Source organism: Choloepus didactylus, chromosome 19, assembly GCF_015220235.1.
Source record: "Choloepus didactylus isolate mChoDid1 chromosome 19, mChoDid1.pri, whole genome shotgun sequence".
In the NCBI taxonomy this organism is placed as follows: Eukaryota; Metazoa; Chordata; class Mammalia; order Pilosa; family Megalonychidae; genus Choloepus; species Choloepus didactylus.
Genome location: NC_051325.1, coordinates 41,646,863 through 41,666,615, shown reverse-complemented (window position 1 = coordinate 41,666,615; position 19,753 = coordinate 41,646,863). Strand labels below are relative to the sequence as shown.

General features: G+C 35.7%; 2 protein-coding genes across 2 annotated transcripts in view; one reads left to right on the top strand and one right to left on the bottom strand.

Annotated features, from left to right (window-relative positions):
* Positions 1-19,753, bottom strand: part of CTNNBL1 (catenin beta like 1) — a 206,426-nt gene that overhangs the window by 82,372 nt on the left and 104,301 nt on the right. The gene's annotated exons all lie outside the window — the stretch shown is intronic.
* Positions 18,837-19,351, top strand: LOC119515392 (small integral membrane protein 15-like). The gene has a single exon (XM_037811283.1). The coding sequence runs from the start codon at positions 18,970-18,972 to the stop codon at positions 19,177-19,179; it is 210 nt and encodes a 69-aa protein (XP_037667211.1). The 5' UTR covers positions 18,837-18,969; the 3' UTR covers positions 19,180-19,351.

The following is a 19,753-nucleotide window of genomic DNA, read 5'->3' as shown; positions in this document are numbered from 1 at the left end:
CAATCCTACAAAGACAGTGAAAGTCACTTCTCTTGCACCACCGGTGGGATGAAGATTTTATAAACTTTTCTGAAATTCAGACATTTGTATCAAGAGCTTTAAAGATAGTCATACCATTTAACCTAATGATTCTAACCTGGGTGTTGTAGTCTTTAAAAAAGGTGTATTTATTGTAGTAATCATTATAATGGAGAAAATGAAAGGAAAAATAAACAAACTTAAATGTTCAACAATCTGGAAAACGGTTACATCATGGTCTATTTACATGGAATATAAACACTTATTAACAATTAGGAGAGTCTGTAATAGAATGAACAAATTCTTAAGGTCAGAATAATAAGCACAAAAGGTAATATTCAAAAATTCATTACCTTGATTACGTGAAAAATATGAATTATGTAAAAAATAGGTGGGAAAAAATGGATCAAAATGTCAGAGGTTATTCAAGGTGATGGGATTATGGATAATTTATTATTCCTTTTTTTTTTTAAACAGCTTTATTAAGATATAATTCATATACCATACAATTCACCCATTTAAAGTATACAATTCAATGGATTTTAGTATATTCAGAGATCTATATAACCACTACCACAGTCAATTTTTGAAAATTTTCATTACTTCAAAAAGAAACTCTGTACCCTTTAGCTCTCACCCCCCCCACACACACAACTTCCCCTGCCACCCCCCACCCCTCCCCAACCCCCAGCCCTAAGCAACCACTAATCTACTTTCTGTCTCTATCGATTTCCCTATTCAGCACATTTCAAGTAAATGGAATTATACATGTGGTCTTTTGTGACTGGCTTCTTTCACTTACATTGTTTTCAAGGTTTATCCATGTTGTGGTATATATCAGTACTTCATTCTTTTTTATGGTTGACAATATGGATATATCACATTTTGTTTATCCATTCATCAGATGGATATTCAATTTGTTTCTATCTTTTAGCTATTATGAATAATGCTGCTATGAACATTTGTGTACAAGTTTTTCTGTGGACATATGCTTTCATTTCTTTTGGTTATATACCTAGGAGTGGAACTGCTGGGTTATATAGTAACTCTATGTTTAATCTTTGGAGGAACTGTCAGAATGTTTGTCAAAATGGCCGCATTAGTTTATATTTTCACCAGAAGTGTATGAGAGTTCTGGTATCTCTACATCCTCACCAACAGTTATCATTATCTGACTTTTTGATTCCAGCTATCCTAGTAGATGTGAAATGGCATCTTATTGTAGTTTTGATTTTCTATATATAAGATCATGACACTTGTGAAGAAAGACAGGTTTACTTCTTTCTTTCCAATCTGTATGCCTTTTATTTAATTTTCTTGCCTAATTGGCTTGGGTAGAACTCCAGTAAAATGCTGAATAGATGTCTTGTTCTGATCTTAGAGAGAAAGCATCCAGTCTTTTAACATTAAGTATGATGTAAGTTGTGGATTTTTTGCAGTTGCTCTTCATCAAAGAATGCAGAAGCCCCCTTCTATTCCTAGTTTTTGAATGTTTTTTATCGTGAAAGGGTGTCTGATTTTATCAAATGCTTTTTCTGCAACTTATTGGTCCTTTTTTTACTTTTCAGTACCATTCATTCTTCTATAATGAACATATAGTACTTTTCAGAAAAGATAAACTATTAGAACTATTAGAAAAAATTGCTTATATCGCTTTCTTTAACACTATATGAGGTGGAGAGGAGTACATCATTTCCTATCTTTATATACCTGGTAAATCAACCAACCAAGCCAATATGCAATATTTACTAAGCACTTACTCAGCATTGGGTGGGTAAAAGAGAGACATAGTTTCTGCTTTCAAAAAATTTAAATCTATTTAGGGAGACCAAATTAATGTGAAACAATCAAGGAAAAGTATGCCAGCACATAATTTAAGTTTTCCCCCCATGCATTATTCAATCTACAAACCTACCTCTTATGTGAACAAAACAGATTACGTTACAGTGATAAGTATCATGGAAATAAAACAAAGTTGAAAGAATGGAGAGGATATATTACATATGGTTATTCAGGAGGTAGCATTTGTGTTGAGTGATGAGATGAGTTGGTCACATAAAATTTTAGGGGCAAAACATTCAAGGCAGAGGGAAAAGCAAGTATATGGTCTAGGTAGAATTGGTCAAAGAATGGACAGAAGACCAGTGTGGCTGAAGTATACGGAGAAGCAGAATGTTCCTAGATCAGAAAGAGAAGCATGGGCCTTTATCAAAGGCCATGTTACCTAGCCTTTTAGACCAAAACAAGGCCTTCAAGTAAATAACATTGTAAGAGTAAAAAAAGATGCAACCCAACATTTTATTCTGAGACTATTCTGTGCTAGTTACTTTAGAGGGAGAGGAGAGAACATATATATCTGGGAGAGTGGGAAAAGACAGATGCATATGTAAGTATTTAAAATTCATGTCTGACATGACTAGGTACCAAAAGAATAAGTTAAGCAACAGTGGGTGCCCAAGAAGAGAATAATTTATTCAGAGGCCAGAGAAACTTTTGTAAGAAATTTCAGTGTGTCATGGAAGCAAAAGAAAAACAAAGGTAAGCCTAAGAAAAGGCCACCAGATTCTACTATCAAGAAGTCACTGGCCACTTTCCAGAAAGAATATGTAGGGCAGAAGTGGGTTGAAAAGTGAAAAGAGGCAAGAAAGTAAGAAGAGTGAGCATGGGCTATTCATTAGTAAAGCCCAGAAGAAAAAGGTCAGCAGCTGAAGAGGAAGCCAGATAAAATTAAAAAAAAAAAATTTTTTTTTTTAAGAATATGGATGATTTCAGATTTTTAGAAGCAGGTAATGACAAGACTAATGATAAAAGAGGGGAGAATTAATAGATGGAACAAGGTAATTGGTCAGGAGGCCTGATACAAAAAGTGTTAATAATATAACCCAAAGTCCTTCAACCACTTTCTCACCTGAAAGCCAAGGAAAAGGAATCAGAAACAATATCCCTTTTGGACAGTCTTTTGTAGGCAACTCAAAGAATTGTACTATTAAAATGCTAATGATGACAAGGAATCCTATTCTGTATCACTCTAGCCAGCCAAGATCAGGGCCCAATGAGTAGAGGAAAGGAGTAGATAAGCAGCTTGCTGACTATGCCCTTTGGTGCTAGGGTGACCCAGGTTTGCCTTGGTCTGTCCTATTTTTAGTATAAAAGTCCCACATAGCAGGAAACCCTTAAGTCTGGGGCAAACCAAGACAGCTTATGTTAACCTTGAAAGATCAAGGATGGACTGTGAATATCCCCCATGCTGTGGATCAATCAAAACAATCCATATATACTCACAAATCACATTCACTCCAACTACTGAGTCTAAAACAAAAAAAAAAAGCCACTGAGCACATGTCCTCATGCAGCAGGCACTAGGCTAGTTTCTAGCAATTAAAATGTTCCTATCTTTAAGCAATTTAAGGACAAGTGAATAAAAATAATTTCCAAAGCCCAAAGCAATGGAAATTAAGTCAAAGGAGGTGAGGAGTGAGAACCATAACTTTATCTGGGATAAGTCAGTAAACATATCAAATGGAAGAGTGAGTATTTGCTGGGCAGAGAAGGGAAAGCAATGACTGATGGTGGCAGTGGGTATACAGCATGGGCCAAGGTGCAGAGGCCTGTCAGAGCATGTCAGTTGGGGGGAACCAGAGATGGAGTGTGACTGAGGAGAGGCAGGCACAAGATCATGACAGGCCCTGCATGTGCCGCCCGGGAGCTGGGGCTCCATCCCATAGATGTGGAGAAGCACTGATAAGGTAGGGCACTAGTTGGGTACACTTCAGAAGGCTTAATCTGACAGCAGTGTGATGAACAGACTGGAGGGGTAGGGCTTGGGGAGACAGGAGACGATGGCAACACTGTAAGTGATAAATGACAAAGGTTCTGCGAATGGCAATGGTATGAAAAAGGCATATTTGAGAGACATATGAAATCCTTAATACCAGGTGCAGAATAAACAAGATTCCAAATTCATCAGGAAAGGGTTTTTTGCATCAAAATGGAATTCTAGCCAGGAAACTAGAAAAATAATATATTTGTTTTCATTGCAGTTGGACTTTAGCATGCTACTTTACAAGCTTGAAAACACAAAGGTGATGACCAGGGCAATAATCATGTGAGCAGAAGTTAGAAAACTGAGATACAATATCCTCATTGTTTAGTCACATCAGAGAAGGCCTCTTGAAATGTATGACGGCCACATAACAGGGTATCTTCAATTTCCATTCAGCATACATTCAAGCTATTTCACAAATAACACAATATTGTTTGAAATACTAAAGGTAAAGAACTCCAAGTCTCTTGCTTTTTTCCCTGCATGTGCAAATTCAATAAACAAAGGATTTTAAAAGTAAAACCCTTCTTCAGGTAGGCAGTATAAGACACACGTAAAGGGGGCAGTAATTGCATATTGATCACCATTTAGGCAAGCTGCAAGGAGATGAACTTTGGAATATTCATTGGGCTTAAGTTCAGGCTTTTAGCAATCAATAGCTGTTTGGCCTCACTTTCTTCGGCTGACTTTATTTGAAATATTTATTCTACTAGAGGACAAGTAGTTTATCTTAGTCTTGTCTGGGTTCATTGGGTTGTCAGTCATGCCAGAACCAATGTGAACAGTAGTTTCTATAAAACTGGGTGGTTGTGGGAAATGACTGAATCATCTACTTTGCCCTATTCTGCAAAACTAAATGTTCCGTTGTAGGGGGAAACGTTTTCTGTGCAGTTTTAATTAGCTTATTCTTCTTGATTATACAAAACACTTTTGCAATGAACATGGTTTCCAAGTATAACTTTCTTTGTTCATCTGTTCTTTTATCACATATTTATAGGGTACCTAAAAGTTGCCAGTTATTAAGTTGAGGATACAGAGACAATGAAGGACTCGTGTTTTTGAGGAGCTTGGTTCAAAGGGGAGACACATGCAAACAAGGAGCATACTGAGAGAAGCCAACTACTACAGTGGAGGTGTGTAACAAAGTAGAACATGCACACAGGAAGGAGGGCTGACTATGTCTGACTGAGTCAGGGAGGCCTCACAATGGAGATAATGCTTGAACCAAGCCTCAGTGGATATCTTTTCTGGGCAGGCAAACAGGGAGAGGGTGCTTCAAGTAGAAGGAAACAACAACTCATGCAAAGACATGAGGAAGCATGGAGCATTCTGGAAAGTGGAGCATGTTACTACTAGAATATAAAGAGTAAGAAGGGCAGCAGCAAAACATGAAGCTGGCTGATTTTGTGAATTAAAAGATTATATTTGTCACAGTGCATTGGAGAATACTTTGGGAGTGGGGAGCAGAAGGAGGGAAACATTATTAGAGGCAGAGAGACTGGGAAGGAAGGCAAGTAGCAATGGACTAGGAGTAAAAAGGGCTGAGTTCTGATTGAACCTGAGACACTGGTGGAACAGGCCAGTGATGTCCAGCATACAGAAAGTTCAGGAACAAGATTAGGGAGAGGGGAAATTTTGGTAGAATCATTAAAGTTATGGATAGCACTCAAATCCATAGTGTGACCAAGACGACCCTGAGACAGTACAGAAATGTGCAGAAAAGAGGGATGAAACCCCAGAGGAATCTTTTTTAAAGGATAAGTGAGGGAGAAAAAGTCTCCTTCCTCCCTCCCTGGTCAAGGATGACTTTGGATGAAAAGAAAAAGGTGACAGGTATTCCATAAAAGATCCTGCAAACCATAAGCTGATCCTTGCAAGAAATTTGAATGGTGCCATATTAGATCATTTTTGTTTGCTTTATAAAGTGCATGATAAAGTTCCCTTCCTTTAGAGTTCCCAAAATATAAGATCACATTCTAGAATCTAGGATTTCTATGAATTAGAAAGTTCATAATTGCTCTCAAACTCTACTGCCAAAGAACACTGATGGCCTGGTAGATGTTAAGAAATATTCTACCACTAAAGTAGAATAATGGTGGTCTTCTATGCTAGACACATTTTTTTTTTTTCGATTTTAAATGTCTAGTCTCATCCATTATTCATAAACTACTAGTACCGACCACTGCTTGACTGCCTGTTTCAGAAAATAAATAAGTAAGATTTCTGTTCCCAGTAGTACAGTGGACTAGATATGCAGAGAAACCACTCACATTATAGAACATCTCAAAAAACTGGATTAAAAACAAAACAAAACCCCTCAACTTTTTAAAGCATGGCTGAGCTGACAGTAAAGGAAGATAAACAGTCAGAGACCAAAAACCAGGAACCTAGAGTGGAGATGGCAAACTTTATGTAAAAGGCAAGATAGTAAATATTTCAGGTTTCACAGGCCGCATTTGGCCTCTTCTGTGTTGTCCGTGTGTGTATGTTTTCAATATAATGTTTTTTAAAATGTAAAATCCATTCTTAGTTTGCTGGCCAGAAAAAAACAGGCCTCAGCCAAATATGAACCACAGGCCTTTGTTTGCCCATCCCAGATAATGGGGATGAACAAAGCCAAAATCTGGTTCTCTAAAAAGATCAATAAAATTAACAAACCTCTATTAAGAGCAATCAAGAAAAAGATAAAAGGCAAAAATAGACAATATTGGGAATGAATAGAATAGGAGAAAACTATACATACAGCAGACATTTAAAAAGAAAACATTAGGAATAATTTCATGTCAAAAAAACTGGGAAACAGGTGAAATGGACAAATGCCTAGGAAAATATAAACTTCCAAAACTGACTCAAGAAAAATAAAAGAAAATTTGAATGGGCCTACCTATAGCCATTCAGCAAACAGAATTAATAGTTAAAAAAAATCTTCTCTCAAAGAGAATTCAAGGCCCAGAAGACTTCGCTAACAAGTTCTACAAAACATTAACCTACTACAGAAAACAGAAAAATAAGGAACATTACTCAACTCATACAATAAAGCTAAAAAAACACCTGATACCAAAATCTTTCAGAGAGAGTAAATTACAGGCTGATTTCATTTGTAAGTATAGGTGTAAAAATCCCAAATAAAATATAGCTTCCTGGAAAGTATTAAAAAAGATGGTCTTATCCCAGAAATGCAAGGTTAGCTCAACATCCGAAAACCCATTAATGCAATTTTCACCATATTAACAGATTTTTAAAAACACATCAATGAATAAGAAAAAAGAATTTAATAAAACTGATCAATCAATTACATAAAATCTATTACATCAGAGAGTGAAGCAATTTCCTTAGTCTGATAAACGCTATCTCCAAAAAACCCCAAAGCAAACATTATTCTCAATGGTAAAATGCATTCCCTTTAACAACAGAAATAAGGTAAGTTTGCCCTTTATCACTACTTCTACTCAATACTGCACTAGAGGTCATAACTGGCATGATTAAAAAAAAAAATTTTGATACATTATTAGAAGTAAATACAAGTTTGATAAATGTAATAAAAAATATTCTTGTTCCCAACATTCACTGCCTCTAAGATATACACTCCCAGTGGTTTGCTACTACAAGTTTAACAATGAGCTCTCCAGGAAAAAAAATTCCTCAATGTTTGTCAATTCATGTGATGTAAATACTGCCACCACAATTGATTTCAAATTACCAGTGTGATGTCACCAAATGCTGAGATGGGATGAGATGCACAGAATTGGATCTCATGAGTCTATACGAGCCAGCTCCAACATACTATTGCTTAAAACACTCCTCCTCCCACCACAGACATCAGTCAAGATGAGACTTTCTTTGGCCAATAAAATTTGCATGTGACATATGTTTCTTACAGGAGAAATTTTAAGATTTATGGCATCATTCTCTTTTCTCCCTCTGCTATGAGAGAGGCATGTCCCATTAAGCACTGTTCCTTTAGCCTGAAATGAAGGTGTGGAGCAGAGCTTCAGATGGTTGGTGATGAATGTAGCATTAGTAAAAAATAAACATTTGTCATTGAAAGCCCTTGAGATTTTAGGGTGTTACTGCAGGAAAGCCTAGTGAAAAATGACTGATACATGATACAGCAAAGTTGTGTAATATAAGATCAATACAGCAGAATTAATCGCATTGTTCTCTACCAGCAATAAATAGTAAGAAAATGTAGTTTAAAAGTATCAAAAGTCTATATACTTTTGGACTTCCACTATCAGCCAAAATGGTATAACAGGGACTGGATTTATGCAATCCCTCTCTATTGCACACAACTAAAACAATTAAACAATCAGACAAATATATGAAACAATGGTTTTCAGACTCTTTATATCAGGCAGCACAGGTCAGTGATCCCTGAGAGAGGGCACAAATGCAATGAGCCCAGCTTGCTGTCTAGAGAGTTTCCAGCACTCACTCAGCATAGGGAGAGAGAAGCCAGTTACAGCTTGGTGGTCTCCCTGAATTGAGGAGGAATAATTGGAGAATACAATGCAGCTAAAGCTCACAGGGCAGAGTATAAGAGCAGAGAGAGCTCCACAAAGAGAAAGATCCAGAGATCTGCAGAGGGTCCCCCCTCTTTGGTTGAGTACAGATTAGCATGTGTATGCGAGGAAACTAACAGAGCCTGCAGATAAGAATAACCTGAAAGAAGTACAGAGAATAATCCCTAGATCTCATAGTATGTGTTCCACCAGCCATAGTGGAAAAACCTTGTTAATTCAGAGGGCCTCAGGTGGAGTACTCAGAAAAGTATTGACCTAGTAATGAGGCAAAATCAGCCCTCGACTAAAGGCTGCTTTGGTTGTGCCTGATAAAGCTTAAAAGTAATCATCAAAAAAAAACCCAAACTATTTCCAAGTAACTTAAATACACTCTAACACAAAGCTCAAGAATATTTATAAAAATAAAAAATTAACATACAAACAAGGTAAAATCCACAGTGTGTGAATTTCAATTAAAAAAAATTGCCAGGCATTCAAAGAAGCAGGAAAATACAACCCATAAGGAGGAGAAAAATCAAACAATAAAAATAAAACACGTCAGAATTGGAAGACAAAGACATTAAAAGTTATTATACCTATGTTCGACATGTCAAGAAGGTAAGAGAAAGCTTCACCTTGTTAACTAGAGACCTGGAAGATAAATAAAATAAAAACATACAAATTGAACAATTAGAGAGGAAGAATACAATGTCTGATGAAAAATACCCTGGATGAGATTAACTGCAGATTAAACATGCAGAAGAGTGAACTTGAAAACATAACAAATTACCCAAATTAACACAAAGAAAGGAAAAAGACTGAAAAAAAAAAGAACAAATCATCAGTGAGCCGTGGTTGGACAATTTCAGACAGCCCAATATACATGTAATTGCAATCCATGAAAGGAGGAAAAGAGCAGGAAAAAATGTGAAAAATTGTGTCTGAAAATTTACCAATTTGATGAAAACTATATACCCACCGATCAAAGATACTCAAGGAATCCCAAGCATGAGAGACATGAAGAAATCTACACTGGGGCACGTTATAATCAAACTGTTCAAAACCAGCGATAAAAACAAAATCCTAAAAGCAGCCAGAAAAAGGACACATTACATACAGAGGTACACATAAAAGACTGATAGAGATTTCTCTTTGGCAATCAAGCAAACAAGGAGGCAGTGTAGCAACACTTTTAGAGCACTGAAAGAAAAAAAGGGCTAAGAGAGTCATTACCAACGGACCTACGTTATAAGAAATATTAAAGGAAGCCACTCAGGCAGAAGGAAATCTGAATCTATACAAAGAAAAGAAGAGCAATGCCAATGGTAAATGTGAGTAAATATAAAAGACATTTTTATTTCATAAATCTCTTTATAATTGACCATTTGAAGCAAAAAGAACACAACATGCAATGGTATTTATACCACATGTAGAAGTAAAATGTATGACAACAGCAGTACAACAACTGGGAGGAAGAAACGGAAGTGTATTTGTTCCAGTTTGCTAATGCTGTCATTTGGCAAAACACCAGAAATGAATTGGCTTTTATAAAGGGGTTTATTTGGTTACAAAGTTACAGTCTTAAGGACATAAAGTGTCCTAGGTAAGCCATCAACATTAGGGTACCTTCACTGAATGATGGCCGATGGCATCCGGAAAACCTCTGTTAAGTGGAAGGCACAGGGCTGGCGTCTGCTCTGGAGTTTTGGTTTCAAAATGGCTTTCTCCCAGGATGCTTCTCTCTAGGCATCTAGGGGTGTTCTCTTAGTTTCTCCCAGGCAAACTCTGGACTAGCGAAAATCTACTTTCAACAGCCGTCTTCAAAACGTCTGTCTCAGCTATAGCAGCAAGCTCCTTCTGTCTGAGCTTTTATAGTGCTCCAATTAACTAATCAAGGCCCATACTGAATGGGCGGGGCCACAACTCCATGGAAATTATCTTATCAGTTATCACCTACAGCTGGACGGGTCACATCTCCATGGAAACAACCTAATCCAAAGGTTCCAACCTAATCAACACTAATATGTCTGCCCCCACAAGACTGCATCAAAGAACATGGCTTTTTCTGGAGAGATAATATATACAAACCAGTAAAGTATTCTTGTAAGGTTCTTACAGTCCAGGTGAAATGGTGTGGTACTACTTGAAGGTAGGCTTTTTTCGTTGTTGTTGTTTTTCTCTTTTTCTTTTTTCTCAAGCTCCTTGATACGGCTTGCAGGGCTTTCCTGGCTCTGCTCACCTGCCTGACACTGGCTCATACAGTTACCCCTCTTCCTCTGCCTTCTTTCCATTTCTGGAAAGCCCCGGAGCCTTGGCACAACCATTCCCTCTGTCCTCTGCTCATTGAAGGTAGGCTTTGATAAGTTAAAGATGTATACCAAAAAGCTTAAAGCAACCACTACAAAACCAAAGAGTAGAACTAATAAGCCACCTAAGAAGATAAAATGGAATAATAAACAATACTGTTAATTTAACAGAAGTGAGAAAAAGGAAAAATGGGGAGTAAATAAAGAGATTGGGAAAAAAAAAATCAACCTGCAAGATGGGAGATTTAAACCCAACCATAAACCACCATATCAATAATCACATTCAATGAAAATGGCCTCATTACCCAATTATAAGGCAGAGAGTATTAGACTGGGTAAAGAAGGAAGACCCAATATACACTGTCTACAAAAAAAAAAGAAAAAAAATTACACACACTTTAAATATGAAGATACACACAGGTAAAAAGAAACGATGGTAATAAAAAGAAAACAGTGGCGGCAATATTAATACTGAACAAAGCAGATTTCAGAGCAAAGAACATTACCTGGGATGAAGAGAATCATTTCATAATAATAAAAGAGCAATTAGGAGAATTCAAGAGAATATACAATCCTTAACATTAACACACCCAATACTAGAACTTCAATTTAAATGAAACAAAAATTGATAAAACTGAAAGGAGAAATAGTCATAGCCACAACTATAGTCAGAGGTTTCAATACTCCTGTCTCAATAATAGAATAAGTAGACAGAAATTCAATATGACCACCAACTTATCCTAATTGACCTTTATAGAATATTCTACCCTTCAAAAGCTGAATAAGCATTCTTTTCAAGTGCACAAGGAACATTTAGGAAAATTACCTATATTTTGGGCCAAAACCAAATCGCAATACATGTAAAAGGACTCAAATCATGCAAAGTTATGTTCTCTGGCAACATGGAATTAAATTAGAAATCAATATCAGAAAGATACCTAAAAAATCCCCAAAGATAGAGAACTAAATACATCTCTAAATAACTTACAAGTCAAAGATGAAGTCAAAAGAGAAAGTATTTTGAACTGAATGAAGATGAAAACACCACACATAAAACTATGTGGGACACAGCTAGAATAGCAGATAAATAGCATTAAACACTAATATTAGAAAATAAGAAAGGTCTCAAATCAATGATCTCAACTTCCCCCACCTTGAGAAACCCAAAAATGAATAGTAAATTAAACACAAAACAATGAGAAAAAAAGAAATCATGAAGACCTGAGGAGAAATCACTGAAACAGAACACAGAAAAAGAGTAGAGAAAATCAATGAAAACAAAAACTGGTTATTTGACATGGTCAATAAAATTGTTAAACTTCTAGTCAGACTGATGAGGAAAAAAACAGACACAAATTACCAATATTAGGAATGAGACAGGGCACATTACTGCAGAATCTACAGACAAAAAAGGAAAATAAGAGAATCACTGTTAAATTTCTTGAACTTGATAGCTGTACTTAAGGTGGTTACACAGCGAGTGTCCTTGTTTTAGGAAATGTATGTGGAAGTGTTAAGTATCAGAGGACCAAGATGTATGCAACCTACTCTCAAATGTTTAGATATTAGACAGATAAGAAGATAGATAGAAAGACAATGACATAATAAATGTCACAAAATGCTAAAATTTACTAAACCAGAGCATCTAGGGAAGGGGGTATTTTGGAGTTCTATGTGTTAGTTCTGCAACTTTCCTGTCAGTTTGAAGTTATTACAAAACAAAAAGTTTGTTTTTAAGGGTTAGAGAAAAAGAAAATAAGGGAATATTCATGAACAACTTTATGCCAATAAATTTGAAAACTCAGATGAAACTGAAAAAATTCCAACAAAGACAAAAACTATTTAAGTCTATTCAAATAGAAAAGATAATTGGAACAAATAAATAAATTGAACTTTAAAATTAAAAGCTTCTCTCTTCAAAAGACCCTGTTATGAAAATAAAAAGGCAAGCCAGGGACCAGGAGAAAATATCTGCAAAACATAAATCTGACCAAAGATTTTATTTACAACATATAAAGAACTCTTACAATTCAGTAATAAGATGAACAATGCAAATAAAACAAAAGATTTGAACTGACATTTCACCAAAGAAGATTTATGTGGATGGCAAATAAGCACATGAGAAGACGTGCAACATTATTAGTCATGATGGAAATACAAATTAAAAACACAATGAAGTACCAGTATATACCCACTAGAATGGCTAAAATGAAAAAGGCTGACCACACTGTTAGTGAGGATGTGGAACAACTGGAACTCTTACACACTGCTGGTGGGAATATAAAAATGGTACAACCATTCTAAAAAACGGTTTGTCATTGTCTTAAAAAAAGTAACCATATACTTATCATATGATCCAGCCATTTAACTCCTAGGTATTTACCCAAGAGAAATGAAAGATATGCCCACCCAAAGATCTGTATATGAATATTCATAGCAGCTTTATTTCCTAAGAGCAAAGAACTGGAAACCCAAATATGGGTAACAGGGTAACAGAAAAATGATAGAGCCATACAATGGAATACTACTCAGCAATGAAAAAGGATATTGATACACACTGACATGGATGAATCTCAAAATAATTATAGGGAGTGAAAAAACTCAGACAAAAAAGGAGTACATACTGTATGATTCTATTTGCATAAAATTCTAGAATATACAAACTAATCTATATTGGACAAAAAGCAAATCAATGTTTGGGGACAATGGGGTGGAGGGAAGAGTTATAGATTACAAAGGGACATGAGGAAACATTTGGAGATGATAAATATGTTGATTATATAATGCTTCCAGAGAAAGTATCATGCGTATATACATATTTCTAAACTCACCAAATTGTACATTTTAAATATTTGCAATTTAACTACACTGGAATGATGAATAGCTAACAAACCTGATGGAAAGGGTCAGACAGGTCCTGTACCATTTCCTGTTAGGTAATCTTGATTCAGTTAATCTGCCTTCTCAGCCACAGTACTTTCCTGTTTATGAAGAGGTAATGCCAGCCTGCAGGGCAGTTGGAAGGATTACTTTGTGCTTTTGAAGAATTTTTCTGGTTCCTAGAGAACAGGTGCAAACTACTATTATCCATTTAAAAGATAATGGTAAAATTCAGCTTTGGAGGAAAGGCAATGTTTGTTGCTGGACAAACAACAAGCAAGCTCTGTGTGCACAGCTTGGAGTGCAAACTATATAGAGCCCCATCAGGAAGCACAGCTGACTTCTAAAAGATTTCCATTATTATTTTGCTTTTGCACTTGAATCCTGCAAGACTGAAGGTCAGAAGAGATGACTCTAGCTCTTAAAAACACAAAACAAAACAAAATTGTAAAGGGACACAAGAGTAAAAATGCAATTCAGAGTTTGGACCTTCAAATGTTCATCAGTTACAAAACCAATGTAGCACAAAGTAAAAATCAAGGGCATAACTTCGGCAGGTAAACACACTGCCCTCCCCCCATGTGGGACCTGACTCCCAGGGTTGTAAATCTCCCTGGCAATGCAGGATATGACTACCGGGGATGAATGTGGACTCGGCATTGTGGGATTGAGAACATCTTCTTGACCAAAAGGGGGATGCAAAATGAAACGAAATAAAGTTTCAGTGGCTGAGAGATTCCAAATGGAGTTGAGAGATCACTTTGGTGGACATTCTTATGTACTATATAGAGAACACTTTTTAGGTTTTAATGTATTGGAATAGTTAGACATAAATACCTGAAACTATCAAACTGCAACCCAGTAGCCTTGACTCTTGAAGATGAGTGAATAGCAGTGTAGCTTACAAGGGATGACAGTGTGATTGTGAAAACCTTGTGGATCACACTCCCTTTATCCAATGTATGGATGGATGAGTTGAAAAATGGGGACAAAAACTAAATGAAAAATAGGGTGGGATGGAGGGGATGATTTGGGTGTTCTTTTTTACTTTTATTTTTTATTCTTATTCTGATTCTTTCTGGTGTAAAGAAAATGTTCAAAAATATATTGGGGCAATGAATGCATAACTATATGATGTTACTATGTTCAGCTGATTGTACACCATGGATGATTGTATAGTATGTGAATATATCACAATAAAACTGAATTTAATTAAAAAAAAATCAAGGCATAAAATTCCAAGGTTAAAAAGTAATTCCCTGAAACCAGAACTCTGGAGCAGATGCCAGCCACATGCCTCCCCAGCTAATAGGTTTTCCAGATGCCACTGGCCATCCTCCAGTGAAGGTACTCGATTGTTGATGATTTACCTTGGACACTTTATGGCCTTAAGACTGTAACTTTGTAACCAAATAAACCCCCTTTATAAAACCCAAAAAGAAAGTAATTCCCTAGGCTATCCTATATACCTATACAGCTTGCTATGAGCTCACAGCCCAGAATTAGGTATGCAAAAACTTACTGTGCAGATGGTATACCATTGCCATTTTATCTGTTTTGTTTATCAGAGATTAAGGAAAACCTTACTGAAAAACCTCAAAGCAAAACAAAACTGGTGGTTTCTGAAATGGACACATTGTGTACCCTTCTCACTCTTTCTTTTCTTGCCTTTACAGTTAATAATCAAGATGGGTTCAGTGTATTTCTGCTATACAACCCAAACTTGCATTTGTACATATCCCTTGAGATTACAGTGGTCTCATCTCCTAACTGGAAGAGGGTTTTACAGCAGAAGTAATAAACTTCATGTCAACATTTTCAAGGAAACTGACAATGTAATTCTTTGGTCTCCCACTGGTTTTGTTGTTTCTTAAAAACACTATACCTATTTTGATACAAGGACATACTGTTAAAAGGTGCTTTGTGGTGGCAAGAAGCAAATGATTTGGAGTACAGACTATAATTAAACCTGATACACTGGAATCTTCTATTTGTAGCAACCATCTTACAAAGAGAGATATCTGTAACCAAGAACATGGAACTGTAAACCCGTCTCCATCCAGGGGAAATGAGGGCATTTTTATAGCTTCATCTTCATTCCCTGCCAAATCCTAAAATGGCCATCTGTGATAATTTAGTCTTATTTCTGAGAATTGGACCCTCTGAATCCGGTCACTTTTTTAAATTGCAATTTTCTTGAATTTTTTCCCTGACTACAAAAATACTCTTCTGCTACTAGCCAAAGACCATCCAAACCTCCTCTCTGAACACTAACTCTCAGCTATCAAACTGAAAGAATGAGGCTGAGCTGCCTGACACATGAAGGAACAGTAACTTCTATAACATGAGACTTGTTCTCTCAGTGTACAATTCCACACTGCACAAAAGTTCTGTACCTTCCACCCTAAATCAACCCTTCTTTTTCTTTATGAAAATACTCACATGATCAAATGAGAACCCCCCCCCCCACTGTGTCCCTTTTTGTTTCCTCTACTCTAGAGGCTTCCTGCTGCTTCCTTCTGCCTTTTTTTTTTTCACAGCATCAGCTCAAGCTTTAAATACTGCCTCAATAAACTTTTCTTCTTTTCTAAGATGTCTTCATCTGTCCTGGCAGAGAGAAAAAAAACAAAAAACTAGCTTTCCTCTTATTGATTCTGTCAAGCATTGTGAAATTCAGACATTTTAAACACAGGAATTTTTAAAAATCACATAACAACTAAACTAACACCTGAGTGAAAGGACAGAATAGAGGGAAAAGGTCTGAAGTAAAGGTAAGGAGATACTGGTCCTCTAAAAACGGTTCCTAGAAACAAAAGCTGAGAGATTGCAAATCTGCATAAAGGACTTCTTTGAATCTTGAGTAGAATGGTTTTAAGAAACAAATACCTAAACCATAATTCTGAAAATGCCAAGGAAGATGATGGACAAAGAGAGCTGAGAGGTTCACATGTCTCAAAGGGAATAAACTAAAGTGCAGACATTGTTGTTGGCTTCTGCTCTGAAGGTCAGCATGAGTACAGGCCAAACAACTGCCAAGGGCAGAGAGCCCAGGACTAGAGATGACTTCTATCCTATCCTCCCCTGAGCTTTGAAGATGTGGATCACAACTACCTAGTAGCCCATTTTGTGCTCTTCATATCATGCATTAAAAACTCGAGACTGCAAAACAAACAAACAAACAAATAAATAAATAAATAAAATAGAAACAAATATCTTCAGGCAGGAGATTGAGTTCTCATCTATAACACTTTTACTAAATCACTTTTTCTTTGGGTCTATCTATGCGATTTGCCAGAAATTCTATGATAATAAAAAGCAAAAATGTTTCTCAGATTTTCATTCATTTAGCAAATATTTACTGAAGGCCTAATGGATATCTATTGCTAGGCACTGGGGATATAAGAGGAAGAAGCTGGTCTCTGTCCTCAAGGGTCTTTACAATCTAAGACAAGACAAACAGATGATTACCATATAGGTAATAAGTGCTCTGATGGAGGTAAGCAAGGGATGCTACAGCAGAAAAGAAACCAACCCCCAAAACTTTTGGGGGGTAGGGACAGAGAAAATAGCAAAATGTGTTAAGGAGTCTAAAACAAATTGGTTTAGAGAATAAAATGTAAATGTGTAGGAAGGGGAAAATGAGAAGAGATGGCTGCAGGAGAACCTGGCAGAGGCCAAATCTCGAAGGGACCTGTTACTATTTCAAATGTTCACAGACAAAGAAACAAATCTCCAATTTTTAAAAAGTAAAGATAGCACTAGTACAAAAAAAATAGAAAAATTTCCACATCTCCAGGAAAGAAGGAAAACAGTGAAAGGGCCAAAAAAGATAAGATGAAACAAAATAATAAATCATCAAGGAAATGATAAGAACCCAATAAACAGACATGGAAAGGGTCAAATATAATAGTTATTATAATAAAAGCAAATAGACAAACTCTTACATTGGATTTAAAAAAAAACACAAACAGCTACAGATCATAACAAGAGTCACATTAACAAAAAATGACATAAAAAGCTGAAGATAAAGTGATGGGAAAGGATACAATAGATAAATTCAAAATTAGTAAAAAAATTCAAGACAATTTCATTACACGCAACAGAGAGCTATTTCATAATAACAAAACATACAAGATTAAGATAAAAGTAATTAGCATCACTTGATGAACAACATAGGTTTAGAATATAGCAAGCAAAAAATCCAAGAAGAAATGGGGAAAAAAGATACAATTACAGTAAGAGACTAATACTTCTTTCAGAATTTGACAAATCAGAAAAAAAAAAGTTAAGAATAGAGAAGAATTAAATATATTTACAAAATTGATTTAAGAAATACTTATATATAACTTTATACCCTAGAAACCCAAATTCTATTCAAATATCCATGGAACATGTATAGGACTAGCCAAGTACAAGGCTATGAATAAAAATTCAGAAAAATAGATACTTTACATCCTATATTTTCTGTTTACATAAGAAAATAAGCCTTAACCACTTGAAAATATGGGATGAAGCTAAAGCAATATTAAAAGGAAAATTTTAGCCTTAAATGCTTTCATTTTTAAAATACAGGAATATTTTTTAAAGCATTAAGCATTCAACCCAGAAATGTGGAAAAAGGGCAACAAAGTAAATGCAAAGGAAGTAGAAAAAAGAATTAAAAGCAGAAAAACAGTAGGGAGAAAAGGCCTGAGAAGGCAAAAAGCACACAAACAAACAAATTACATACCAAACCAACATATAAAATCAAAAGATAGCGCTCTACAAAGAAACACATTTTAAAAAAACACAAAAAATTCCAATCACGTCTAACAAGTTTGATTGAGGAAAAAAGCAGAGAAATTTAACTATATAACATTAAGAATAAGACAGACACATAGATCAATGGAACAGAATAGAAAGCACAGAAATAGACCTGCACATATATGATATACTGATTTCTGACAAGGCATAAAGGCAATTTAATGGAACAAGGATCATCTTTTCAATAAATGGTGCTGTAAGTAGACATCTATATATAAAAATAAATAAAAATGAAAGCATCAATTCATACTTCATATCATATACAAAATCAATTTAAAATGGATCATAAACCTAAATGTAAAACCTAGAACTTAAAACTTCTAGAAGAATATGTAAGAGAAAATCTTTTAGACACTGGTTTAGGCAAACAGAATATAGAATATAAAACCAAAAGCACAATTCATAAAAGAAAAAATTTGTAAACTGGACATCATTAAGATAAAATTTTTGCTCTTCAAAAGACACTGCTAAGCTGCTTCTGGTCTGATGAATTTAAACCTTCTCTCAGAATTGTATGGCAGAACTAAAGACGACGACAACCAAGGGTCATCTGAAATTGTGATTGGCTCTCTAGTAATTCCAGGACAAAGTCAGAGATCACGACTCAAGCATAAGTTTTCCTAAGACCACTACAAAGATGTTTGATATAAAGGCTTGGGCTGAGTATGTTGTGGAATGGGCTGCAAAGGACCCATATGGCTTCCTTACAACAGTGATTTTGGCCCTTACTCCATTGTTCCTAGCAAGTGCTGTACTATCCCGGAAATTGGCCAAGATGATTGAGGCCAGGGAAAAGGAGCAGAAGAAGAAACAAAAACGTCAAGAAAATATTGCAAAAGCCAAATGACTAAAAAAGGATTGAAGAAAAGAACAGGCTCTGAAACCAGAGGAAAATTATTTGGAAAATTATGCAGCTTTGGAGAAGGACTCAACTAAGGTTTCTTCTTTGGGTTTTGTGACCGTATTATATAGTAAACAAAGTCTGACTATATGGAAGAATCATGTTAGTTATGACCTCAGTACTGCAGTAACTTTTACGCTTGGATATAGAAATATGTTGGTATCTGTGACAGTTATTGGGTAAATTGGCATTTATTCTACAAAATCTTTATAACTGATCATTTATTAGGCTATCTACTGAAATAAAAATATCCTATGGTGAACAAAATGACTTTAGATTATGAACTTTATTCAAATAGCAGCTTAAATTCAGGTCCTGTTCTGGACAAAGAAAGTAAAAGTCAGAATTGTCCTCTTTAAGATGAAAAGTATGTTTGGGCTTAAAAAAGTATTAATCACATCCTTTGTCATTATTGCTTATTTCATGCAATATAATCATTTCTGGTTTCCTCAAAGCAAATATTAATCATTTAATTCTTTATTTTCTGTATGGTTTGTGTGATTTTTAGCCTTTACACTGG